At 47.1% G+C, this 27,420-nt stretch overlaps 1 protein-coding gene across 1 annotated transcript in view; it reads left to right on the plus strand.

Moving 5' to 3' along the window:
* The first annotated feature begins 577 nt into the window (after positions 1-577).
* Positions 578-27,420, plus strand: part of Pex14 (peroxisomal biogenesis factor 14) — a 148,873-nt gene continuing 122,030 nt past the window's right edge. The window contains exons 1-2 of the mRNA XM_057783457.1: positions 578-646; positions 26,520-26,567. Coding sequence (XP_057639440.1) covers positions 611-646; positions 26,520-26,567 — 84 coding nt within the window. The 5' untranslated portion in view covers positions 578-610. The remainder of the gene's footprint in view (positions 647-26,519; positions 26,568-27,420) is intronic.

Genomic DNA, 27,420 nt, shown 5'->3' on the forward strand with positions numbered 1-27,420 from the left:
CTTCCTGTCCTGGAACTAGCTCTTCTAGACCAGGCTGGTCTCGAACTCACAGAGATCCGCCTGCCTCTGCCTCCCGAGTGCTGGGATTAAAGGCGTGCTGGGATTAAAGGGAGGCAGAGGCAGGCGGATCTCTGTGAGTTCGAGACCAGCCTGGTCTACAGAGCTAGTTCCAGAACAGGCTCCAAAGCCACAGAGAAACCCTGTCTCGAAAAACCAAAAAAAATTAAAATAAATAAATAAAAAATAAAAATAAATAAATAAATAAATAAATAAATAAATAAATAAATAAATAAAAGAAGGGAACCCGGTGGGCCATGTGGCGAGAGTGAGAGGAAGGAATTGAAAGTGGATGTGACTAAACCCCAAAGTCAACATAGTAACAATGTAAAACCACAAGAAAAGATATCCTATTAGAAATAGAGAACGGGGACCATGGGCTTTCCTGTAAACTGCAAGGTAACCCTGACACCGGGCTCAACCCTTTCTGCCCGGAGCCCGCCCACATCGACAGGCTCAGGTCCTTCTACTTTGGTCTTGCCTGGAGAGCCAGAGCGAGCGCTCTCGGGAGACACTCGGGCCAGCGGCGGTCGATTAGTCAGGTCTCAGAAAGATGGCGTCCTCGGAGCAGGCAGAGCAGCCGAGCCAGGTGAGGGGAGTGGGACTGCCCCGCCGCAAGTGGCGGGGACCGGGGCCGCCGCGGCGCTCGGCGCGCGGCTGGCACTGGGGTGGCGACCCGAGTCCTGGAAGCCGAGGTCCCCCGACGTGGTCTCTCCTCCGGGCCCCGCCCCTCTGGGGTCCTCGGCGCCCGGCTCCTGCCCCGGTGACCCCTGTCTCCTCACATCCCGGAGTTGGGGTCTCGGCCGCGGCCTCAGGCCCCCTAGTAGCCCGCTGGACTTGGTCGTGGGGGACGGCGGGCCCCGGCTGGGTCCTCGGCGCACTGATGTGAGGGCCCTGCCGGAGGAGAGGTGGGGAAGGCAGGAGCTGGTACCCGGTTGTCCCCCCCGTGGGGAGGGGCCCGACGACTCCCCTCCCGCCGCCGCGGCCCCTCCAGTGGCGGCATCTTGGTCTTCGGTCCCCTGGGGGCTCCCTTGCCAACTTGGAGGGTCGCTCCGAGGACTTCTTCGCTCTCTGTGCGTTCGTGGAGAGTGGGACGGAGTGTCAATAACAAACGCAACCGAGCTTTTGGCTGACCCAACCCGCGCTTCTCTGCTTCTCGGTTCGGTTTTCTGGCCGAGGACTCCCCTCCGAGTTCTTCACCTGTAGACGGGAGCAAACCCCGCTTCGGTTATGGGCAGGGTTGCTGCTTGGGCTTCTGCGGTGGGGAGGTCATGATGCCCAGGAGGCTTGGGATGAGGAGCGAAGTTAAGGGACAGCCCACTTACTGCTTGAACGTTGTCATTGCAGAAGTCAGGCAATGTTTACTTTTAAATTTTGTTTTATTTCTGTGAATATGCGCAAGCCGTGGCACTGGGGGAAGTCGGAGGGCAACTTTGCGGGAGTCGTTCCTCGTTCCTCTCCTTCCACCTTGTGAATGGCGAAGATGGGACTCAAGTCCTCCGGCCTGGCAGCAAATGCCTTTACCTGCTGAGCCATCTCTTTGGCCACCGAGTAGTGCTTTTTAGCTAACTCTTGTCCGCCCTTTGCAAAGTGCAGAAGTGGGTGGCAGGGTTTTGCAACGGGGCCCTAAATCCTGTGCCCCACTGAGCCTTGATTTCAGCCCGCACTGTGTGGGATTCCTTTAGTTGGCCATCTATGTTTAAATTTAATTAGGATAGACCTGAAAAGAAAAACACATGCCCTGGGAGGCTCAAGCACCTTTGAGAGTTTTCAGCCACTCACCAGCATTTCACTTCCTTCCTAGGCAGAGGGCTAGCACTTATATTTCTTGTTGTCTTACTGCTGGTGATAAGCCAATCAGAGGGATCCCACTTAAAGGAGTTGGACACTTAGACCGGCCTCTGTTAGTGGTATGTGTAATTCAGGCCGATGTGGGTGCTGTAAAACAGAAACAGGAACTCCTAATTGATTCTGGACTCCTCACTGCCCAGGGTTCTGGACTCTGGGGTGTCTGAAAGAGGGGTCTCCCTTCCTGGTGTTGCCCCACCTAGTTTGATCAACTACCTCGGTGCCTGGATTTTCTTGAACTGCTTAGGAATGGGATTGAAATGCGCCCACAGTTTCTGCCTCCTCCAAGACACTTTGCAATTTTACGAAGGCCACTAACACTTGGAACCCTTGGGGTGCTTAAGGAAGGGTTTCCTTTGTTTCTGGGGTTTCCCTCTTGTACATGTGGGTGGAAGGTAGTAGCTAAGCTCTCTCTCTCTCTCTCTCTCTCTCTCTCTCTCTCTCTCTCTCTCTCTCTCTCTCGGGTTTTTTGAGACAGGGTTTCTCTTTTCTCTGTGTAACTGTCCCGGCTGAACTGGAACTTGCTTTGTAGACCAGGCTGGCCTGGAAGGGTCCAAGGTCTCTAGGGTTTGGCAGCGCTTGTTTGGTTTGAGCTCTGCTGCTCCTTTGCCCTCCTTTCCAAAGCTGATAGAGACGGGATTGCATCATAATGTGCTGGCAGCCTGAGGAAAAAGTTGAGCTTTCTGTCGTGCTCTGTCACTAACAACAAGCTGCAAATACACACTTTAAAACAAGTGAGACTTCATGCATGTGCCACCAAGCTGTTGGTGATAGAGACTGAGATAGGACCTTCTACCTACTGAGCTACACTCCCAGCCTCAATTTTAATTAGAAAATCTTGGGGGCTGGAGAGATGGCTCAGCAGTTAAGAGCATTGCCTGCTCTTCCAAAGGTCCTGAGTTCAATTGCCGGCAACCACATGGTGGCTCACAACCATCTGGATTGAGGTCTGGCTCTCTTCTGGCCTGCAGACATACACACAGACAGAATATCGTATACATAATAAATAAATAAATATTTTAAAAAAAAGAAAAATCTTTTCATTAATTAGTTAACCAATTAATTGTTTTTTTGAGACATAGTCTTAACTCTGTAGCCGTGAGTTGGCCTGGAACTCACTATGTAGACCAGGCTGGTTTCAAGCTCCACTTGGCTCCACCTCCTGAGTGCTGAGATTAAAAGCGTTTATTAAAATGAGATTAAAAGCCACTATGCCCAGCTGTTATATTTTGAAAGAGAGAGAGAGTGTGTGTGGGGGTGGGGTGGGGTGTGTGTGTGTGTGTAGGTCAGAGGTCAAGCTGTCTTTCTCAGACTAGTCTAGAGGTCAGTTAGATGTGTTCCTCAGTTGCTCTTTATGTATGTGCATGGTGTTTTGTCTGTGCAGTGTGTGTGTCTTATCGCCTCAGGTGTTAGAAGAGCTTCTTACCCCTGGAAGTGGAGTTGGAGCTGTGCTGAGGCCCCATGTGGAAGCTGAGGGTCAAGTCCGTGTCCTCGAAGAGCAGCTCCTGATGTAGCTGCCAAGCCCTCTGTAGCCCACACTCTCTACCTTTTTTATTTACTTTTTCTACCTTATTTTTTTGAGGCAGGGTCTCTCACTGAACCTTTAACTTATGGCTTGGCTAGACTGGCTGGCCAGTGAGCCCTAGCAAGCCTTCTATCTTTGTATCTCTGGTCCTGGGATTATGGGCCTGTGTCTGTTTATGTGGGTCCTAGGGGTTGAACTTCTCAGTGCTGGGATTACGGGCCTGTGTCCGTTTATGGGTGCTGGGAACTGAAACCTAGGCTTTCTTAGCCATTGAGTCCTCTCTCAAGCCTACTTAAGCGTGCATTTCAGGAGAGCCAGTGCGCACCGCATTTGCCTGGCATTTCTTCATGTGGGCAGAGAGGTACGGAAATGGCTGTTGAGTAATCCCCTGGGCCTGACGGCATGGTTTATAGACCTGTGGGACTGCACCAGCGTTTTCCTCTAAGAAAGTTCCTTAGTTGGACTCGTGGTATCGTCTCTGGTTTCTGGTGGTGAAGAACCCTCTTTGCCTGTGAGGCAGTGTAAGGTGCTAAAGCTTATCTCCCTGGCCTGGTAATCTCGCCAGTAGGCACCAGCCGTGAGAGCTGGCCAGTTACCTAACTTCCCATCCTCTGCCTGCCTTGGTAAAGTAGAAAAAGGCTAGTGGCTATCTCAGGGTTGCTCTGAAGATGAAGGGGTCACTTATGTACCTGACACAAGTGTTGCACATTGTTATTCCCTCGATCCTTCTGGATCTGTACTCGTAGATGGTGGAGGGCTTTCTGTAAGCCTCCTCACAGCCTTTGCTGTGTGGTTTTGTATGTTGACCCCTGCTTTAGTGAAGCTGTTTTTTCTTCGTTTTGAAGTAATTTCTCTTGAAAATTGAAAAGATGCCATGATGGCCCATGACAAGTGCCAGTGTTGGTGCCAGCAGATTCTACTTGCTCTTTCATGATGGCAAAGTCTAGTTTTTGTAGTCTGTATGTAAAAGTATATTACATATACTTTTATTATATATAAATATATAAATTATGTTCTCTTGACTTGTCTCTGGAGTCATGTGACACAGTCTTTTTATTGTTGGGGATAAGTTTGGTTGTTTGGTTAAGGTAGTGACTATCATATCGCTATGTAGGGGTCCCCAAGACAGGACTTCTCTGTGTCACAGTCCTGGCTGTCCTAGAACTCGTTTTGTAGACCAGGCTGGCCTTGAACTCACTGAACTTCACTGCCTCTGCCTCCCGAGTGCCGGGATTAAAGGCGTGCACCACTATGCCCAGTTGTAAGGTAATTTTCTGAGTGGCTTTCTTTATAATTTTGCTAGTTTTTTTTTTTTAATTTATTTTTGGTGTTTTATTTAATTAATTAAATCCCCTCTCCCCCGTCCCCTGAGACAGGGTTTCTCTGTAGCTTTGGAGCCTGTCCTGGAACTCGTTCCTTAGACCAGGCTGACCTCAAACTCACAGAGATCCTCCTGCTTTATGAGTGCTGGGATTAAAGGCGTACGCCACCACTGCCTGGTGGTGTTTTATTTTTTAAATTGTGTGTGTGCATATGTTAGTGCAGGTACCTGTGGAGTCTCGGGCATCAGGCCTCCAGGACCCAGAATTACAAGTGGTTATGAAGCCGGGCGGTGGTGGCGCACGCCTTTAATCCCAGCACTCGGGAGGCAGAGGCAGGCGGATCTCTGTGAGTTCGAGACCAGCCTGTTCTACAAGAGCTAGTTCCAGGACAGGCTCCAAAGCCACAAAGAAACCCTGTCTCGAAAAACCAAAAAAAAAAAAAAACCAAAAAAACAAAAAAAAAAACAAGTGGTTATGAGCTACTTATGTGGCTTATGGGAACCACATTCAGGTCCTCTGCAAGAACAGTATGTTCTTGTCCTCAGGACTATCTCTCCAGCCCCTCCAACTTACTACTAAGGCATAGTTCACCGTGTACGCTAGCTCATGGGCATTTGGGTTGCGTTAGTTTTCTATTGTTCTGTAACGGTACTACACAAACTTGACAGGTTCAAAACAACATATTTTTTCTTTTATCTATTTACGTATTTTTTTTTTTTTGTTTTTGTTTTTGTTTTTCGAGACAGGGTTTCTCTGTAGCTTTGGAGCCTGTCCTGGAACTCCCTTTGTAGACCAGGCTGGCCTCGAACTCACAGAGATCCGCTTGCCTCTGCCTCCCGAGTGCTGGGATTAAAGGTGTGCGCCACCACCGCCCGGCTATTTACGTATTTTTTGACTAGGATCTTTCTGTTATGTAGCCCTGGTTGTCCTGGAACTTGCTTTGTAGATCAAGCTGGTCTTGACCTCCCAGAGATCCAGTTGTCTATGCCTTCAGAGTGCATGGATTAAAGGAAATCATAGTCTTGTATCTTGCCCACATTAATGTAATTACATGCATCCTGTCCTCTTTGGCCTCCTCTTGGCAGGAGCAAGTCACAGATTCCACCCATAATCTAGGGGAAGGAACACAAAAGGGGACACATGTCAGCAGGTAGGAATCTGGGGTCATTTAGGATGTGGTCCTAGAATCCACAGCCTGGATGCTAGCTTAAAGCTATAATATTCATGTAGAGTGTGTAAGGACATTTTCAGAATTTTGGTAAATTCTCCTGAGTGGAATTGCTAGGTCATGTGGTCAGTGTGTATTTAGCTTTGTGTGCAAACCTGTGTTATGTCTTTCATCCCCCACAGTGTCTGAGAGCTTTGGTTGGTGCACACGCATAGCAGCACGTGGTATTGCCTGTCTCTCTGATTTTAACCTTTCTACTGAGTGTGCGGTGGGACTGCTTCATGGCTTCCATTTACTTGTGCTGACTAATGCTGAGGCTGGTTGTACGTGTTAATTGTGTTAAGGTTCACTTTTGTTTGTGGTGTCCTCGTTCCAGTGCCATTTGTTGATAAGAGTCCCTTTAAATTATCTCTACCATTGTTAAAAATCAAATTGTTTTAAGTATGCACAAAGGTGAATTTGTGGATTCTATTCTGTGTATCTATAAGCCTATTGCAAATACACACTGTTTTGAACTCTGTAACTTTTTTTTTTTTTTTTTTTTTTCAGTTTTTCGAGACAGGGTTTCTCTGTAGCTTTGGTGCTGGTCCTGGAACTAGCTCTTGTAGACCAGGCTGGCCTCGAACTCACAGAGATCCTCCTGCCTCTGCCTCCCGAGTGCTGGGATTAAAGGCGTGCGCCACCACCGCCCGGCTTCTGTAACTTTTTTTAAAGATATTTTCCTTTAATTAAATGTTTTTTAGATTTATTTACTTTATGTTTATGAATGTTTTGCCTGCATGTGTTTTGTGAACCGCATATAGACTGGTACCCTTGGATGTCAGAAGAGGGCATCAGATTCCCTAGATCTGGAGTTATGGATGGTTGTGACCACCCTTGGGTGCAGGCAGTGGAGCCTGGTCTTCTGCAAGAGCAGCAAATGCTCTTAACCACGGAGCCACCTAGACCTCCAGCTGCTCGCCTCCCCCCACCCCCATTTTTTTTTTGGGGTGGACGAAGACAGGGTCTCACTATGTAGCCCTGGCTGTCCTGGAATTCACTATTTAGAACAGGCTACTTTTAAACTCACAGAGCTCTGCCTGCCTCTGCCTCCTGAGTGGCCAGCCAGCACCTTGATTTTATTCATGTGTATATGTAGTTGTGTCTGTGTGTGAGTGTGCCCTTGTGTGCACATGCCCATGAGGCCAGGAGAGGGTGTTGGATACCCTGGAATTGCAGTTAGAGGTGGTCGTGAGCTCACAACTGCTCCAGTCGTGTGTGTTGAGGCCAGAGAAAGGCATCAGTGTTCTGGTTTATCACCCTGAGCCAATGGCTCTCACTGAACCTGGAGCTTGCTGGTGTTTTGTTTTATTTTGAGCTAGGCTGGCTAGTAAGCTCCAGTGAGTCTCCTGACTCTGCATATACCCAGTTATAGGTCCATGTTTGCCTTTTACATTGGTGTTGGGGATCCGAAGTCAGGACCTCATTCTGTGTGCAGGTGCTCTTACCCCTAAGCTATCTGCCAAGTCCTCAGTCTTAAAAAATGTATGGCTGGGTCTTGTGGTGCAACAAGCAGATGGTCTAAGTTTTGGTCCTTTGTGTCTTTATGTTGATTTGATTTTGTTTGTTTGTTTATTGGTATGGGGATGGTAAAGGCTTTGCTGTAAAGTTATGATCCAGCCTTGGGTCTCCTGGTAACTTGTGTGTCTATATCTGTGTGCCTGTTTGTGTGTATGTGGAGGCCAGAGGTTGATATCAGGTGTTTTCCTCTGTTGTTCTCCACTTTTGTGGTTTTGTTTTTGTTTGCTTGTTTGTTTTGAGACAGACAGGGACTCTATGTAGCTCTGGCTGTTCTGGAACTTCCTATGTAGACCAGGCTGGCCTTGGATACAGCTTGCCTGTATGCACCTCCTGAGTGTGGGAGTAAAGGCGAATGCCATATGTCTGGCTCTGTTTTTATTTTTGGGGGATAGGGCTGTTGAACCTAAAGCTCACTGATTGACAAAACTAGCTGTGCACTTGCCCTAGTGCTGGGATTACAGATGCGCTGCCACAGCTGACTTTTACCTGGGTGTCTGGGATCCATGTTCGGGTCCTCACGCTTACATAATCAGTACTCTAATGACTGAGCCATCTCTTCATCCTCTAGGGGTAAATTTTATAGTTCTAGTCCGGTGCAATAACTCCTCCATAAAACCCCAGATTACAGGAGACTGAGGCAGGAGGATTGTTTGAATTCAAGGCCAGCCTGGACTACAGCGGCTCACCTCTCTCCACCCCCCATCCCCCCAAGGTATCCTTTAAAAAAGTCTTACATAAGAGCTTGCTGGGAATAATGGGGACTGAGTATAGCCCACAGGTCATTTGAAGAGAACAATCATTTCTTTGTGACCTTCCCATTTAAGCATGTCGACACCTACTCAGATCTTTTGGCTTTTCTCAGTAGTGTCTTATAGTTTTAAGTGTGTAGGTCATGGACACATTTGATTAAATTTCTCTCTCTCTCTCTCTCTCTCTCTCTCTCTCTCTCTCTCTCTCTCTCTCTCTCTCTTATTCTGAGACAGGGTTTCTCTGTGTAACAGTCCTGGAACTCACTCTGTAGACCAGTCTGGCCTTGAACTCACAGAGATCCACCTGCTTCTGCCTCCCAAGTGCTGGGAATAAAGATGTGCACCACCACTGCCTGGCTTGATTAAATTTCTTTAAATATATTCTATTGAGAATGCTACTGTATTTATAGGTTTTTTTTTTTTTTTTTTTTTTTTGGTTTTGACACAGGGCCTCCTCCTATGTAGGCTGTGCTTTCTTTGGAATATTTGTTTAACTATGCAAAAATGTGTTGTATTTGTTTAATTATGTAAAGATGTGTTGCAGCTTTACCTTACCTTACCTAAGGCACCTGATTGGTCTAATAAAAAGATGTTCAACTGATAGCAAGGGAGGAGGTATAGGTGGAACTTCCAGGTAGGGAGGGTAAGTAGGAAGAGGAATTTAGGCTTGGGGAAGAAAGAAAAAGAGACACCAGGGAGATGCCAGGGACCAACCAGCCAGCCAGACACAGAGGAAGCAGGAAAGTAGGCCATATAGAATGAAAGATAAAAAGCCCTGAGACAAAAACATAGATGAATAAAAATAGGTTAAATTAAGTTAAAAGAGCTTGTGGGACAAGCCTAAGCTAAGGCCGAGCATTCATAATTGATAACAAGTCTCCGTGTCTTTATTTGGGAGCTGGGTGCTGCCCCAAAGAGAATTCCAGCTACACATGCTGGCCTTAGATATGACTGTCATGCTCCCGTGTGCCACCATGTTCAGTTTTCATTTCTTTACAATTATTTAATGCTAGTATATAAAGTGAAATTGTGGGTTTGTGTATTGGCCATGTGTCTGCAACCTTGTTAAACCTGGTTTTCGGGGGCTGGAGAGATGGCTCAGAGGTTAAGAACACTGACTGCTTTTCCAGAGGTCCTGAGTTTAATTCCGAGTACTCATATGGTGGCTCACAACCATCTGGAGTGAGATCTGGGGCTCTCTTCTGGCCTGTAGGCATCCATGGAGGCAGAACATTGTATACATAATAAATAAATAAATAAATAAATAAATAAATAAATAAATAAATAAATCTTCAAATAAATAAATAAACCCCTGGTTTGCATTTTGGTAACCTTTTGTAGACTCCTCATGGTTTCTGTAGACGATAGTATCATCTGCGAAAAAGCAACTGTGCTTTTGCTTTTCCAGTTTAAGCTCCTCCTCCCTCTACCTCTTCCCTCCTCCTCCTCCCTCTACCTCTTCCCTCCTCCTCCTCCCTCTACCTCTTCCCTCCTCCTCCTTCCTCTACCTCTTCCCTCCTCCTCCTCCCTCTACCTCTTCCCTCCTCCTCCTTCCTCTACCTCTTCCCTCCTCCTCCTTCCTCTACCTCTTCCCTCTTCCTCCTTCCTCTACCTCTTCCCTCCTCCTCCTTCCTCTACCTCTTCCCTCCTCTTCCTTCCTCTACCTCTTCCCTCCTCCTCCTCCCTCTACCTCTTCCCTCCTCCTCCCTCTACCTCTTCCCTCCTCCTCCCTCTACCTCTTCCCTCCTCCTCCTTCCTCTACCTCTTCCCTCCTCCTCCTCCTTCCTCTACCTCTTCTCTCCTCCTCCTTCCTCTACCTCTTCCCTCCTCTTCCTCCTTCCTCTACCTCTTCTCTCCTCCTCCTTCCTCTACCTCTTCCCTCCTCTTCCTCCTTCCTCTACCTCTTCCCTCCTCCTCCCTCTACCTCTTCTCTCCTCTTCCTCCTTCCTCTACCTCTTCTCTCCTCCTCCTTCCTCTACCTCTTCTCTCCTCCTCCTTCCTCTACCTTTTCTCTCCTCTTCCTCCTCTGTCTACCTCTTCCCTCCTCTTCCTCCTCCCTTCCAGCTGCTCTTCTTCATCACTATGCCCAGCTTATTTTTTGTTTTATTTTATTATCTAGAACTTTAAGAATAATGTTCAAGCCAGGTAGTGGTGCGCACCTTTAATTCCAACACTTGGGAAGCAGAGGAGCAGGCAGTTCTCTGAGCTCGAGGCCAGCCTGGTCTTCAGAGTTCCAGGACAGTTAGGATGGTTACATAGAGAAACCCTGTCTCAAAAAAAAAAAAAAAAAAAAAAAAAAAGATGATGCTCAAAGGGATAGTGAGTCTGAACATTCTTTCCTGTCACTGATCTGGGGGGATTGTATATTTGTATATAGTCTTCCACACTCAGGTGTTTAGCTGTAGGGTTTTTGTTGAGGTGCCCTTTATCAAGATGAGGAAACTCATTTTATTTTTTAGCTTGCTGAGTTTTCCGTCCCTTCGTCTGTCCGTCCGTCCGTCCGTCCATCCATTCATCCATCCATCTATCTATCTTCGAGACAGGGTTTCTCTGTAGCTTTGGAGCCTGTCCTGGAACTTGTTTTGTAGACCAGGCTGGCTTCGAACTCATAGATATCCGCCCGTCCTGCCTCCCAAGTGCTGGGCCCAGCTGGTTCCTTATTATTTAAATATATATATATATATTTAGACAAAGTCTCTCTACCCTAGCTTTGGCTCTCCTGGAATTTACTATGTAGATAAGACTGGCCTCACACTCACAGAGATCCACCTGCCTTTGCCTCCCAGAGAATGCTGGAATTAAAGGTGTATGCCATTACGTCTGGCCGGTTGGGTTATTTATTTATTTATTTATTCATTCATTCATTCATTTATTCATTCATTCTGTATGCCATTATGTCTGGCCGGCTGGGTTATTCCATTTATTTATTTATTTATTTATTTATTTATTTATTTATTTATTTATTTATTTATGAGATAAGAGTCTTACTGAATAGGCCAGGTTACCTGAAACTTGCTAGTAGACCAGGATGACCTTGAACTTTTAGCAATCCTGCCTCTGCCTCCGGAGTGCTGGGATTATAGGTGTTCTGTGCCACCACACCAGGATGCCTTGTTTTCTGAGAGATGTGGTCTTGCTTCATTGCTGGGGCTGACCTCAAACTCCTGGCCTCAAGCTGTCATGCCTTAGCAGCTTGAGTAGCTAGGGCCACAGGCAGACCCACTACTTCTTTTTTTTTTTTGATTTTCGAGACAGGGTTTCTCCGTAGCTTTTGGTTCCTGTCCTGGAACTAGTTCTTGTAGACCATGCTGGCCTCGAAGTCACAGAGATCTGCCTGCTTCTGCTTCCTGAGTGCTGGGATTAAAGGCGTGTGCCACCACTGCCCGGCCAACCCACTACTTCTTGTCTTTGTATTTTGTTCCCAAAATATTGTGTGTGGGGCTGGAGCATTTGTTGCTCTTCCAGAGGACCTGGATTTCACAGAACCCGCAGAACCCACATGGTGGCTCCCCGCTGTTTGTAACTCCAGTTGATCTGTGGCTTCCTTCTGCTTCGGGATCCTCCATGCGTAGGAGCACATAACTCATTTATAAATAGATAAAGGTAGCCGGGCGGTGGTGGCTAACGCCTTTAATCCCAGCACTCGGAAGGCAGAGGCAGGCGGATCTCTGTGAGTTCGAGACCAGCCTGGTCTACAAGAGCTAGTTCCAGGACAGGCTCAAAACCACAGAGAAACCCTGTCTTGAAAAACCAAAAAAAAAAAAAAAAAAAAAAAAAAAAAATAGATAAAGGTTAAAAATAATGATGTGTTTTGTGGTTGGAGAGAAGCTGAGTGCTTACGGGCGCTTGCTGCCCTTTTAGAGGACCCAGGTTTGGTTTCCAGCACACCCATGGTGGTTTACAGCTGTTTAAAACTCCAGTTTCAGGGGTTCCAACACTTTCTGGACCTCTGCAGCCATTGCAGATGGTGTGCACAGATATTGGCAAAACATTCATACACATAAAAATTAAAGAAAATTTCAAAAGCAAATTGTGGGGCTGGAGAGATGACTCAGAAGTTAAGAACACTGGTTGTTCTTGCAGAAGATCTGGCTTTGGTTCCCAGTACACATGGAAGCTCATAACCATCTGTTACTGCAATTCCAGGGGATCCGGCCTCCTCTTCTGACCTCACTGGGCACCCGGCACCCATGTGATGCACATACATACATGTAGGTGAAACACTTATTCATATAAAATAAAACATAAATCTAAAAAATCATAAATAAAAATCTTTTTAAAAAGTATGTAAGGGCCGGGCGGTGGTGGCGCACACCTTTAATCCCAGCACTTGGGAGGCAGAGGCAGGTGGATCTCTGTGAGTTCGAGACCAGCCTGGTCTACAAGAGCTAGTTCCAGGACAGGCTCCAAAGCCACAGAGAAACCCTGTCACGAAAAACCAAAAAAAAAAAAAAAAAAAGTATGTAAGTTTTGAATGATGTGATGATGTTGGTTGTTTTTTACTCTTTTCTCTTCTGGGGGCCCATCACCCAGCTCCCAAATAAACACCCGTTAAGTCTTATTATTACTTATGGATGCCTGTCCTTAGCTTGGCTTATTTCTAGCCAGCTTTTCTTTTGTTTTCTGTTTTATGTGCATTGGTCTTTTATCATGGGTATCGGGGTCACTGGAGCTGGAGTTACAGACAATTGTGAGCTGCCATGTGGGTGCTAGGATTGAACCCAGGTCCTCTGGAGAAGTAGTCAGTGCTCTTAACCACTGAGCCATCTCTCCAGCCCCCCCCCCCCAGCTTTTTTTTTTTTTTTTTTTTTTTTTTTTTTGGTTTTTCGTGACAGGGTTTCTCTGTGGTTTTGGAGCCTGTCCTGGAACTAGCTCTTGTAGACCAGGCTGGTCTCGAACTCACAGAGATCCGCCTGCCTCTGCCTCCCGAGTGCTGGGATTAAAGGCGTGCGCCACCACCACCCGGCTTCCCCCAGCTTTTCTTAATTTAAATTATCCTCTCTGCCTTTTGCCTTTGGGCTTTTATCTTTCTCTATCCTATATACCTTCCTTTTCTTCTTACTCCGTGGCTGGCTGTGTGGCTGGGTGGCTGTCCCCCATGTCCTCCTTTTTTTTTCTCGTTCCTTGATCTTTCTTGCTTCCCAATCCCTCTTTTTCTCCTTCGGTGTTTTTCTCTCTGCCTAGCAGCCCCACCTATCCTTTCTCTTGCCTTGCTGTTGGCTGTTCAGCTCCTTCTTAGACCAATCAGATGTTTTAGACAGGCAAAGTAACACACCTTCACAGAGTTAAACAAATGTAACATAAAAGAATGCAACACATCTTTGCATCATTAAAACAAATGTTCCACAGCATAAACAAATACCACACATCTTAAAATAATATTCCACGACAATGATGTCGTTTGCTGTTTTTGGCATCTGCTATTTTTGGTTTCTTCCTTTGTTCTTTGAATTGATTTTACTTTGTTAATTCATTCATTCAGTATATTTTGTTTTTCTTTTTTAAACAATTTTTATTTATTATGTATACAACAGTCTCTCTCCATGTATACCCACACGCCAGAGCTGCATGCCTGTGTGCTCCTCTCCTGCCCCTTCACAATATTTTCATTTTAGTTTTTTAAAAAAACATTTATTTATCAGTGTGTGTGTGTGTATCTACATGCATGTGACGGCCAGAGAACAACTTGCAGTATAGTAATGGCTCTTACCTTCCACCGTGTATGTCCTGTGGGATCAGACTTAGGTCTTCAGATTTGGTGGCGGTTGCCTTTGTCCCCTGAACCATCTCACTGAATACCCCCCACACCCCTTTTGGTGTGTGCCTGTTGTAACCCATCCACCCCTGTGTATGGTATGTGTGTGTCTACTTCCATCTCTCGATCTTCCTGCCTCCATCTTCTGACTGATGCCTGGGTTAACGCATGTAGGACAGCATCTGGCTGGCTATTTCTTTCCCCCTTCTTCCTCCTTTTTTTTTTTTTTTTTTTTTTTGGTTTTTCGAGACAGGGTTTCTCTGTGGCTTTGGAGCCTGTCCTGGAACTAGCTCTGTAGACCAGGCTGGTCTCGAACTCACAGAGATCCGCCTGCCTCTGCCTCCCGAGTGCTGGGATTAAAGGCGTGCGCCACCATCGCCCGGCTCTTCTTCCTCCTTTTAAAGGTATCACTTTATTTAAGTTCTTTTTTTTTTTAAATATTTATTTATTTATTATGTATACAATATTCTTTCTGCGTGTATGCCTGAAGTCCAGAAGAGGGCACCAGACCTCATTACAGATAGTTGTGAGCCACCATGTGGTGCTGGGAATTGAACTCAGGACCTTTGGAAGAGCAGGCAATGCTCTTAACCGCTGAGCCATCTCTCCAGCCCCTTTATTTAAGTTCTTGATGGGAAATTTGGAATGCTACTTGGTAAGGGTAAATTTTATTGTTAAAATGGAGATGAGTTGTACCGTTGGAGCTGAGGACTAGCCTCGACTCCTGTGCCTTTCTGATGACCTCCGCTGCTCTGTAGCCTTGTATTCTCTGCATGTGGAAGATCGCATCTTCCCAAGGGTCTGACTTATTTTTTTAAAATTTACTTTTATTTTGTGTGTATTAGTGTTTTGCCTGTGTGTATGTCTGTGTGAGGGTGTTATCTTGGAGTTACAGACAGTTGTAAGCTGCCATATGAATGCTGGGGTTGAACTTGGGACCTCTGGAAAGAGCAGTCAGTGCTCTTAACCACTGAGCCATCTCTCCAGTCCCATGTTCTAACTTTCATGACTTTTTCTTTTTAAAAATTACATTTTTTCATATCTGAGTCTGCATGTGTGCATGTGTAGCATGTGTGTTCTGAAGCACGTGGAGGCTCAAGGAAGGCAACAGGTCCCCTGGGACTGGAGTTACAGGTCTTTGTGGGCCACCATGTAGGTACTAGGAACCAAAGCCAGTTCCTCAGCAAGAGCCACAAGTGCTCTTAACCACTGAGCCACCTCTCCAACTCCAGCTCTTCTGGAAATATCAATATAGTGTCTGGGAAGAGTTTCATGGTGCCAGACTGTATGTTTATGGAGGTGGTGATGATGGACATTGGGTGTGTGCTGTGCAGAACTTACCCACGGGAAGATGTTCTAGCAAGTCAGCTGCTGCCTGGCTGTAAAGGAAACCCCCTTTCTTCCCTCATGGCCCCATGACGATGACCAGACAGGTCCCTCGCTCAGTTTCTCACTTGGTGATTGCTGATTGCAAGGATTACCCACCCTACTCCGTGTTCAGCAATGCTCAAGGTCCCTCTTGAGTAGGACAGTGTTTGGGCATCTTTGTGAAGCTCCCTTGTGGGTACCACCATTCTTGGCGTGACCAACTGATTTGCTGACAATAGTAAGAATCTTTCTTTTCCATCACGTATTTAATGGCTAAGGGCCACCTCTCATGCATGGCCTTTTGGAACACGTGCCAGTTCTGAGGAGAGTCGGGCTTTGCCTGCTGGGTTGGGTTTCCTTTTCTGGCCTCAGCGGCCTCAAACTTACTCTTTTTAACCTGCTGGAGAAAGGCATCCGCCTGCTTGTCTCCTTGCTCAGCTTTATCAGACATTTTGTGAGATGAAAGCACAAGAGCGTTTATCTTTAGTTTAGTTTTGTTTGTTTTGTCAGGGTCTCTCTATGTCTCCCTGTCTGGCCTGGAACTCACATCTGCCTGCCTCTGCCTACGAGTTCTGGGATCAAGGGTGTGTATTACCATGCCCGACCTGTTTGAAATACAGTCTTTACTATATTCATTCATTTCATTCATTCATTCATTCATTCATTCATTCATTCATTCTCTCCTTCCTTCCCTCTCTGCCTCCCTCTTTCTCCTTTCCTTCTTTTCTTATCTTTCTCTCTCTCTCTCTCTCTTTTGTGCTGGAGACTGAACCTAGGCAGGCTCTGTACCCCTGAGCTATTTTCCCAGCTCTTTTTTTTTTTTTTTGGTTTTTTGAGACAGGGTTTCTCTGTGGTTTTGGAGTCTGTCCTGGAACTAGCTATTGTAGACCAGGCTGGTCTCGAACTCACAGAGATCCGCCTGCCTCTGCCTCCCGAGTGCTGGGATTAAAGGCGTGCGCCACCACCGCCCGGCTTCCCAGCTCTTTTATTTATTTATTTATTTTTCTTTTTTTTTTCTTTTTTTTCTTTTTTTTTTTTTTTGGAGCTCTTTTAAAGTTACTATTAATTCTTTTTTTTTTAAGATTTATTTATTAGGCGCCTTGCTGCACCTAGGTCCCAGCTCTGCTGGGACTGCTGTGTTTGCACTTTACCCTTTCTGATCCTCCTCATTTGACCTCAGTGTAAAGACAGTAGCTCAGGCAGGACTTGAGTGGGTGCTGCCTGCCTGGTGTGGGGCGGCTTCCTCTTAGGCCTCAGAGCACCTGTCATCATCTGCCTCCTGGGTCCCCTGAGCAGCCTTCCTGGACTCTAGGTTCTTGGGGCCCAGGCACTGTGTCTGCAGCCCTGGCATCTGCTTTTGTTGAAATGTCTTTTACAACTTGAAAGGTCTGCTCCTGTCCTTTTTTTTTCCTTGAAGAAAACACTTGGAATCTTAAGCTGGAAACGAAACGACAAAAGCAGTGTTGGAGCTCGCACTGCTGCCGACGCCCTCACCTAAGTCCACGTGCTGTGGCCTGTGCTGTGAACCTCACTTTGTGACCTTTGCCTTTCCTGCATCAGCCTGTCCAGCCCTTAGTTCCATGGGACAGACTCTCCACAGCTGGCCACACACGGCAGCTTGGGCTCGGGCCCTCCCTGGACACCTGACTTGAACTTGGCCAGTCCCGGACAGCTCAGAAATGAGGAAAGTCATTAAAGTAAAGGAACTGGGAACATTTTCAGCGTATCTGCCACTCCCGCCTGGCACGAGGGAGCCTGAACATGGAGGGGTGGGCTGAGGGGCCAGCGGCCACTGCCAGGACTGAGCATCTTGATGGGGACCCTTGTGTCTACAACAGCCCAGGCCTCCCCCCAGCCTGCTCAGGGTGCTCAGGGTCAGAGCACACTCGGTCATGTCTCCTCAGCATGCAGCTGTCCCTCCAGATGGCCCCATTTTCCACCCTGTGGACTTCATGGAACGTTGCAGTTGAGACCCATGTGCTACCAGTGGTTGGTGTGACAGCCTTTTCCTCCCAGGATTCCATGGCTGCTGTGTGCTGTGGCCGAGAGCCCAGCTGGGTCTCTGTCTCCTTAAACCCACGCCTGTCTTGATCCTCAGTTTGACCAGCAGTGCATGACCTGAAAAAAAAAAAAGATTTATTTATTTATTATGTACACAGTGTTCAGCCTCCATGCCTGCAGGCCAGAAAAGGGCACCAGATCTCATTACAGATGGTTGTGAGCCACTGTGTGGTTGCTGGGAATTGAACTCAGGACCTCCAGAAGAGCAGTCAGTGCTCTTAACCTCTGAGCCACCTGTCCAGCCCCTAATTCTTTACTTTTTATTATGAGATAGGTCTTTCTCACTTTCCCCTAGACAGTCCTTGAGCTTGTGATTCTCCTGCCTCAGCTTTGAATACCTGTGATCACTAATATACCAGAGCTACCCGGCTGAAAACTAATGTCTTGACGCTTCTGTTGACAAATTCATTCCTCCCTCCCCAACTCCTTCCCTTTCAGTTGTATCTGTTTGTGAAAGACAGCTTCATCAGGTGGAGTTTTACCTTGGCAGCCCTGTTGGGGGTGATTGACAGCTACATTCTGTTATGTTGTAGCTCGGATCTCTTCTGAAGTCTCCCTCCAGTCATGGCTGATCCTGGGTGGTCTTGGACAATGTTCTTTTTCTCAGATTTCTTTCTTTCTTTCTTTCTTTCTTTCTTTCTTTCTTTCTTTCTTTCTTTCTTTCTTTCTTTCTTTCTTTCTTCCTTCCTTCCTTTCTTTCTTTCTTTCTTTCTTTTTTTCTTTCTTTCTTTTTTTTGATTTTCGAGACAGGGTTTCTCCGTAGCTTTTGGTTCCTGTCCTGGAACTAGCTCTGTAGACCAGGCTGGCCTCGAACTCACAGAGATCCGCCTGCCTCTGCCTCCAGAGTGCTGGGATTAAAGGTGTGCGCCACCACCGCCTGGCTTTCTCAGATTTCTTGTAAGATTTTTTTCTTCATGTGTTGTGAGCTCTGATTTCCTTAAGTGCTTTGTGTGTGCTCTGCTTGGCACTTGTCAGATTCGTCCTGGAACTTGCTCTCTGTGCTTATGGCTTTGTTTATACTTGGAAAATTTTCAGCCATTATTTCTTCACTTTTTTTTTCCTGCCTCACTATTTTTGTTGTTCTATAATAAAATATGTGTTATGATATTTGATAGACCACAGTTCTAACTGATCATTGAGACTCATTTTTCTTCATTGTTTTTTTTTAGTTCTTCATTTTGTTTAGTTTTTTTCCCTGTTTTTAAGTATACTTTCTTTTTCTTGTAGTTGCTGTCTGTCCATCCTCCCTCTCTTCCCCCTTTCTTTTTTAAAAAGATTTATTTATTATCTATACAATGTTTTTTCTGCCTGCATGTGTCCCTGCGTGCCAGAAGAGGGCACCAGATCTCATTAAAGGTGGTTTTGAGCCACCATGTGGTTGTTGGGCATTGAACTCAACCTCTGGAAGAACAGTCAGTGCTCTTAACCACTGAACCTCTTTCTTTTTTTAAAACAGGTTTCTCGGTGTAGCCTTGGCTATCCTGGAACTCACTCTGTAGACCAGGCTGGTCTCAAACTCACAGAGATCTGCCTGCCTCTGCCTCCCGAGTGCTGGAATTGGTGTGCACCACTACCATCTAGCAATTTTGTATATTTTTAAAAAGCAAATTACTATGAATTTATTTAGTGTGTGTATGTGTGTATGTGTTTGTGTGTGTGGAGGTAAGAGGACTTGCAGGAGTTGGTTCTCTCCTTCTGCCCTGTGGTCTGGTAATTGAGCTCAGGTTGTCAGGGTTGGTAGCAAGCATCCTTTCCCGCTGAACTTCAGTTTTCGTCTTTGGTGGGGTTTTTGCTTATTTGTTTGAAACAGGGTCTTGCTATGTAGCTTAGGCTGGCCTTGAACTCAGGATCTGTCTATCGGCTCCTTGAATGGTAGTATTACATGTGTGGACACACTGGGCTGGAAATTTTGGTCATTAAAGAATGTTGGGCTTTGTTCTGAAGGGGAGGTTGTGATTCTTTCAAGTCCTGCTCTCCTCCTCTTCTTCCTCTTTGTCTCTTTCTTTGCCGAAGTGGATCTGTGTGCTAGAATCAAGCCCAGAAGAGGGTATCAGATGCCCTCTTCAATTGCTCTGCCTAGTCTTTTGAAGCCCGGTGTCTCCTAACCCTGTGCTGGAAAGCAGCAACAACCAGTGATCCTTCTGTCTGTCTCTGTCCCCTCAGAGCTGGGGTTATAAGTCTTTGTGCACCTGGCTTATTACAGCGTGATTGTACATGTGCTCTTAACCACCGAGACATTGCCCTGGCCCCTCAAATCCTTTTTTTTTTTTTTTTTTGGTTTTTCGAGACAGGGTTTCTCTGTGGCTTTGGAGCCTGTCCTAGAACTAGCTCTTGTAGACCAGGCTGGTCTCGAACTCACAGAGATTCACCTGCCTCTGCCTCCCAAGTGCTGGGATTAAAGGCATGCGCCACCACCGCCCGGCCCTCAAATCCTTTTTTTAAGGTTTGTTAGAGTAGCTTTTGCTCTGGGAATAGCTTGACAGCATCCCTGCCCCTGGATGAAGATTTTTCAGGTGTCTATGGAATTCCCTGAGTAAGCAGGGCAGTGTATTGTGACAACTTGGGGTCCAGAGCCCTGTGAGCACCTGAGAGCTCTCATAGCTCCTGTCTCACCTTTTTTTTTTCCACCTTCGTGGTGGACTTTCACCATGTGTGTGCACAGATTGTAGTGATGAACAAAGTTTCAAAGGAAACTCCATGTAGATTTCTGGAACTTTCTGCAATGCTTTCTTTGGAACTCGCCCTGCCGCTTCTGTCTGTCTTGGCCTCCCTGAAATCTGGTCTCTGACTCCTCAGCACACCGACTGCCATGCTGTGCTGGGCTTCCTCTTCTCTGTCTGGAGTGTGCCCCATGGCGGGAAGCCAGGATGGTGTCAGGGCACAGACCCTTGGTGTTGTTCTGTATCTGTCGTAGGAGCATATATCTGCAAGCATCCCATTTGGTGGGAGACTAAACCCGAGTCTCCCTGGTGCTCCATCACAGCTGGAAGTGGAGAGCGAAGGGTTGGCCTGATAGGACCGTTTGTCTCCTCCTCTTGAGTAGATGTTGCAGAATCATTCCCACGGCGAGGCAACTGAGGCTCAGCTTGGCTGAGCAGCCTGCCCAGTCACTCAGCTGTTAGTGCCCAAGTTTGCACAAGCCCTTTCCATATGCCACACTGCCTCAAGAGAGTTTGTGGATTGGCTCTTCTTTCTCGGCAAAGAGCTGTTTGTATGGACGGCTTAGTACGTGTGCAGTGTGACGCTGACTTACACTCACAGACTGCTCAAGTTCATGAACCCTTTGCGGTTGGCCTTTGCTGTGCAGTGAGGTGAGCACTTGGCAAGCTTCCCAGAAGGGGAAGGTCAGCCCTCCACAGCAGGGGTGAGGGCACACCTTTGTCTCTGTCGTACTACAGCTTCTCTCTCATCCACTGTGCTCTTTTATTTATTTATTTATTTATTTATTTATTTATTTATTTATTAAATTTTCTTTGTGGTTTTTTTGAGACAGGATTTCTTTGTAGCTTTGGAGCCTGTCCTGAAACTAACTCTTGTAGACCAGGCTGGCCTCAAACTCACAGAGATCCGCCTGCCTCTGCCTCCTGAGTGCTGGGATTAAAGGTGTGCGCCACTACTTCCCGGCAGCTCTTTTTATTTTTATTTTTTTTTTACTTAAAATATTTGTGTGTGCGCGCGCATGCGTGTGCACACATGCTCACGCTCATGTCTGCATATAGATGTGTGCATGCAGAGGCCAGAGATCCACCATGGGTGTTACTGTTCAGGAGAACGGCCATCTTGATTTTTTTTTTTTTTTGAGATCAGGTCTCCCACTAGGTTAGGCTAGTCCTAGTAGACAGGATTGAATTCTCCTGCCCCCACCTCCCCAGCACTAGGATTATAAACCTACACCACCACAGCCAAGTCTTTTACTTGAGTTCAGGGGATGAAACTCAGGGCCTCAGACTTGAGCATCAAACATGTTACTGACCTAGCCATCTCCCCAGGCCCCTAACTTTTGCTTATTGAAACATGGTCTTATGTAGCCCAGACTGGCCTCAAATTCAATATGCAGCTGAGGCTGGCCTTGAACCCCTGATCCTCTGCCCCCACCTTTCAGGTGCTGGGATTGATTATACATAGATCATCATATCCTGCTTACTTAACTTTTAATTATTAGTTAATGAATCAATTTGGAGACAGGGTCTTATTATGTAGTCCTTGCTAGTATAGAACTGGCTATGTAGATCAGGCTGACCTCAAATTCATAGACTATGCTTACTTACCTTTGCCTCTTGCGTACTGGGATTAAAGTATGTGCTACACCCAACTATCTCCCCCACCCACCCAGACGGGGTTTCTGTGTGTAGTACTGGCTGTCCTGGAACTTGCTCTGTAGACCAGCCTGGCCTCAAACTGCCCGCCTCTGCCTCCCAAGTCCTGGGATTAAAGGTGTGTGCCACCACTGTCCAGCTATACCTAGCTATTTTATTTTATTTTATTTTTGCTTTTTCGAGACAGGGTTTCTCTGTAGCTTTGGAGCCTGTCCTGGAATTTGCTCTGTAGACCAGGCTGGCCTTGAACTCACAAAGATTCCCTGCCTCTGCCCCCTGAGTGCTGGGATTAAAGGTGTGCACCACCACTGCCTGGCTACCCAGCTGTTTTGAAATAGTGTTTGTGTGTATGTGTGTGTGTGGGGGGGGCTGTACGTGTGTACACTTGTTTGAGTTTATTTTCTCCCTCCACCTCGTGGGTCTGTGGGTCTCAGGTCTCCAGGCTTGTCATTAAGCACCTTTACCTGCGTCTTCAGGCATGATGGCAAGTGTTTTTACTCTGCCATCTCACTGACCCCAACTTCGTATTTTTTTTAAAGCCCTCTTAATCCTTTGCTTTCTTCCCATCCCAATATCCCTATTCTGACCTCTAAGGGTCCTGAGTTGGGTTCACAAGAACCTCCTTCTTAAACCTCTGCTGTAGACCTCAGTCGGTGGGTTATAAGCCTTCTCTCTCTTTTGTTTAAAACTGGATATTTTGAAGAGTTCCAGAGTCAAGTTAGAATTTAGTGTACAGGGATCTTTTTTCAGGCTAACTATCACTGAAAGTGGTAGATCTAGGGGCAGGTATTAAAAAACATTTTGCAAAGACGGGACTAGGCTGGGTCGGTCCAGTTTGGGCAGGCTGTGAACTGCTCTGCTCTTTGCTCATCTTCCAAGTGCTACCTGGCGTGGGAGTTAAGATGGGAGGCTGCCTGCCTGCCTGCCTGTGTGAAGAGGTGAGAGTGGTCAGGATTCCAAGGGTTCAGAGGGTATTTGGGGTAGAATAGTTTTGTACTGGCTGCTTGTCCTTAAATACCAGTGGAGCGCTGGAGACAGAAGGGCCTTCACATGTGTCTGAATGTCCTTTGGGAGTGACACTGTTCCATAGCAGATACTGGGGTCCGCAACATTAAAGTAAGGGTCACATTCGTATTTGGTTCTGGGGAAAGATACAGCCCTGGTTGGTGCTTGCTTCCTTTGGGCTTGTATATACCAAGTAGTTCCTTTGTTTTAATTATTTAAGTAAAGAAGGCAGGTGGGGAGGGCAGGTGGTGGTGGCAAACGCCTTTAATCCCAGCACCTGGAGACAGAGATAGGTAGGTAGACCTCTGTGAGTTCGAACCACCCTGGTCTACAGAGTGAGTTCCAAGACAGTCAGGACTACACAGAGAAACCGCCGAGAGGGAGAGAGAGACGGCTTAAATACTAAAGATGTTTGTGTTCATTTTAAACTTTTATGTATGTGTGTGTGTGTGCATGTGCCTGAGCTCCCATGCACTTGCATGCAGAGGTTAGAGGGTAACTTGTGGGAGTTGGTTCTTTCTATTGTGTGGGTTCTGGGGATTGAACTCAGGTCTTCAGATGTGGTGGCAAATGCCTTTATTTGCTGAACCACATCACTGGTGTTTGTTTTGTCTGGTCAAATAGGCTACATTATTACTTATGGGGTAGCATTAAATTAAGGCTGCTGCTTAATGAAATATGATTGAAACAATTTGATCATTTCATTTAGTTAGGCATGTGCAAATCCCTATGATACTACTGCTTGCTGAGTTATGTGGCCTCCTTTGCTTTCCTTTCTTCCTCAGCAATAATTCTGTACAGCTAGTGTGAGAATTAAGTGAAGAAAGCTAAATGAATGTTAGCACTCAGCGTTACTATCTGCCAGTTTCACTGAAGGAAGCATTCAGGAGGAGGATGAGCTTGCATGTGTGATCCACTGTGAGCTAGTGACTGAGAGCAACTGTTCTGTTTGTTTATTGAGAATTGACCTTAGGGCCTGAACTTCACAGTGAACTTCACCCTGGTCCCTTTGCTCTCCTTCTCCTCCCCTCTCTGCTCCTCCCCTTCCCTCCCCTCCCCTGTCCCTTGTCTTCCCTGCCCCTTTTCTTGACTCCTCCCCCTTTCCTCTCCCCCCCCCCCCCACTTTTTCTTTTTGAGACAGGGTCTCATGCTGTATTGACTTAGAAGTTGGCCTCTAATTGATGAGCTTCTGCTTTAGCCTCCTGAGTGCTGGGATTACAAACTTGGCCACCACATTCAGTTTCTTTGTTTAAAAAAGTTTTAAGTCAGGCTTGGTGGTGCAATCCCATGCAAAGGCAGGTAGTTTGAGGCCAGCCTGGTCTACAGAACTTCTTCCAGGACAGCCAGGGGCTATTGGCTACACAAGACAAACCCTGTCTCAAAAATAAAAAAGATTAAACGTTTTGTTTATTTATTTATCTGTGTATGAGTATATGCCCGTATATATGCCTGTGTACTACATGTGTCTATGGTGCCTTTGGAAGGCAGAAGAGGACATTGGATCCCCTGAAAGTGGATCCAATTTCACAGGTAGTTGTGAGATGCCATGTGGATGCTGGGAACTAAATCCTGGTCTTCTGCAAGAACAGTCAACATTCTTAACCACTGAGCCATCTCTCCAGCCCCTCAGCTTCTTTTCTTGGTGCCATATGAGCGTGTAACGGGGAAAACTGACCTGATCAAGGATGCCTTAGAAAGAATTGATCCCGAGGAAGTGCCGTAGCTGGCTCTGCAGGGGGTTCACGTGTCTGGGAGGAGAGGAAGGCACAACGTGTGCAAAGTCCCTTGAAAGAAAGCATAAAGCCGGGCGGTGGTGGCGCACGCCTTTAATCCCAGCACTTGGGAGGCAGAGGCAGGCGGATCTCTGTGAGTTCGAGACCAGCCTGGTCTACAAGAGCTAGTTCCAGGACAGGCTCCAAAACCACAGAGAAACCCTGTCTCGAAAAACCAAAAAAAAAAAAAAAAAAAAAAGGAAAAGAAAAGAAAGCACAAGCCATGGCTGTTGTGGACAGAGCTTGAGTTTGGCACCACGTGAGACCTGAGATGTGGTTAGGAAAGATGTGAGGCTTCCAAGACTGCACCAAGGGGTTTTTTCTTGTCTTCTGAGAGCAGTGAGAAGCTATTGATGATGTTGCTTATGGGAGTGGATGAGTGAGTAAGTAAGGGGGCTGATTGAGTTTTCCTTTATAATGGTTTGCTTTTTGTGTTGTGGAAAGTGAGTTGGAAGAGAGCCAGCACGACTCCAGGTAAGCTGATTAGAAAGCATTTACAGTGGTCCAGGCAGAGGATTCTGGAAGCTTGGACCAAAGTGATGGCAGGAGAAAGAAATAGAAGTCGAGGGTTGACTCCATGGCTGTTTAGAAAGGAGGACTGGCAGGAGGAGAGAGGGGACCTTTAGGGAGGGGAGCGCTTGAGGAAGGCAGTCCAGCAATGCTGGAGGAGGGGGGTCCATGGTGGAGTCAGGGCAGTCTGTCTTGAAGGTCTAAGGGGAGCAGGAAGGAGGTCAGGGATCTCTGACTCAGAGATCTAGTGTGAGCTTTTGGTGCCTGGGAGCCTGGGAAGATGGCAGGGGGAAGAGAAAGGTCACTCAGGTCTGAGGATTTACCTCCAGTTAGTTACACGCTGCCTGCACTTCTGGTCTTGGGATGGTAGAGCTCTTAGGATAGGACTCTGGATGGAGAGAGGGATCAGAGCCTTCGTCCAGCAGAGGCCTCGGCACTGTGTCAGGTGCCTTCTGTGTGGTGGCAGACAGCTGTGAAGTGACAGTCGTTAGGACTCTTTGCTCTCCCAGCCTCTGCCCTGTTCATAGGAGACCTGGAACAGACCGTCTGATTAGCTGGGAGGGTTTGGAGACCAGCTCCTGGGACACTCGCATTAGCTCACTTGTCTGGACATTATCTGTAGAAAATTGGCAATTGACTCTAACATCAGGAACAGTAAACTGGCCGCAGCTTGCTCAGACAGGCTGCTAGTCATACCCTTCCGGAGGTTTGTGTCTTGCCTCACCCCTACTCTGAATTTTGGTCAGTGCAGTAACAGGTTGAAGGTGTGAGAGAAAGGCTGTGGGAATAGATGGGAGCCTGGCCATCTGGTCACAGTGCTTGCTCATGGATTTCTCTCTCAGACGGTCACTAGATTATTTCCATGAAAGACTTAACCCTAGTGTGGGTTCATTGTGATGGGCAGTCCTGAACCAGCGTTGTGGCTCATGGTGGTATGTTTGTGGGATGTCCCTTTGATCCCAGCACTTGGGAGGTTGAGGCAAGAGGACCAGGAGTTCAGAGTTGCGCTCAGTTACACAGTGAGTTTGAAGTCAGCTTTGGTTACTTGGAGACCCTAACACAGACACAAAACAAACCAAGGAAAGTAGCACCTGGCTCCAGGTAGAGAAAAACCCGTGGTATGGGTAGCTGATGCCCCCCTGTGGCTGCCTTTGGTTCTGCATGTTCTTGCTGCTCTGTCGTTCTCTCTAGCTGGGAAGGTGGTAAGAAGAAATGTTAGTAGGTTCCCCATTAGGCCTTTCTCTGGTCTTTATTTTGTCATGGCCCGGTCTGCTTGCTTATATCTGATCCTAAAGTCCTCCTGGGCAAAAGCAAGCCCTGGTTGTGAGGAGCTATGACAGCGAACCCACAGTCTCTGCATTTCCTGGCAAATTTTGTCATACAGCAGCCCATGAAGAACAGAGAAAGACTTGGGTGCAGTGCTTGGAAGCAGCACACCTTTGTTTTTCTGCTGTCCATTGGGTGGCACTGTGATCATAGTTTTGTTTCTGTTTTTCTCTGCAGCCAAACTCTTCTCCAGGAAGTGAAAAGGTGGTGCCCCGAGAGCCACTGGTAAGTACGAACGCTGTGTGAGTGTATGGGAGCCTGATGAACCCGACCCCTCCCAGCAACATCCCAGTACATGTTCCCCAGAGATGCCATGTCCCTGACTCTGGCCTCTGACTTGTGTTTAGTGGAAGGAATTAGCAAAGTCTCTTTGTCTTTTTCTGGAACTGAGAGCACTGGAGCCCTGCAGCACTTTGCTTGCTGCTGATGGCAGAACTAGAGTGACACCTGAGGTTGCTGTGTGCCAGTTTCCGATCGTCAGAGACTGAAACAGCCGCTCTGTTTCTCAGTGAAGAGGAAGGGGTCTGGTCAGTGGTTGCTTGTGATAGGCATCACCCGTGTTATCCTAGACTCTGACAGGAAAGAGGCCTACTGAGTGCAGCATCACCCGTGATATCCTAGACTCTGACAGGAAAGAGGCCTACTGAGTGCGGCATCACCCGTGATATCCTAGACTCTTGACGGGAAGGAGACCTACTGAGTGCAGCATCACCCATGATATCCTAGACTCTGACAGGAAAGAGGCCTACTGAGTGCGGCATCACCCGTGATATCCTAGACTCTGACAGGAAAGAGGTCTACTGAGTGCGGCATCACCCGTGATATCCTAGACTCTGACAGGAAAGAGGCCTACTGAGTGCGGCATCACCCGTGATATCCTAGACTCTTGACGGGAAGGAGACCTACTGAGTGCAGCATCACCCGTGATATCCTAGACTCTGACAGGAAAGAGGCCTACTGAGTGCGGCATCACCCGTGATATCCTAGACTCTGACAGGAAAGAGGCCTACTGAGTGCGGCATCACCCGTGATATCCTAGACTCTTGACGGGAAAGAGGCCTACTGAGTGCTGAATCAC

This window comes from Chionomys nivalis, chromosome 11 (assembly GCF_950005125.1).
Source record: "Chionomys nivalis chromosome 11, mChiNiv1.1, whole genome shotgun sequence".
Lineage (NCBI taxonomy): Eukaryota > Metazoa > Chordata > Mammalia > Rodentia > Cricetidae > Chionomys > Chionomys nivalis.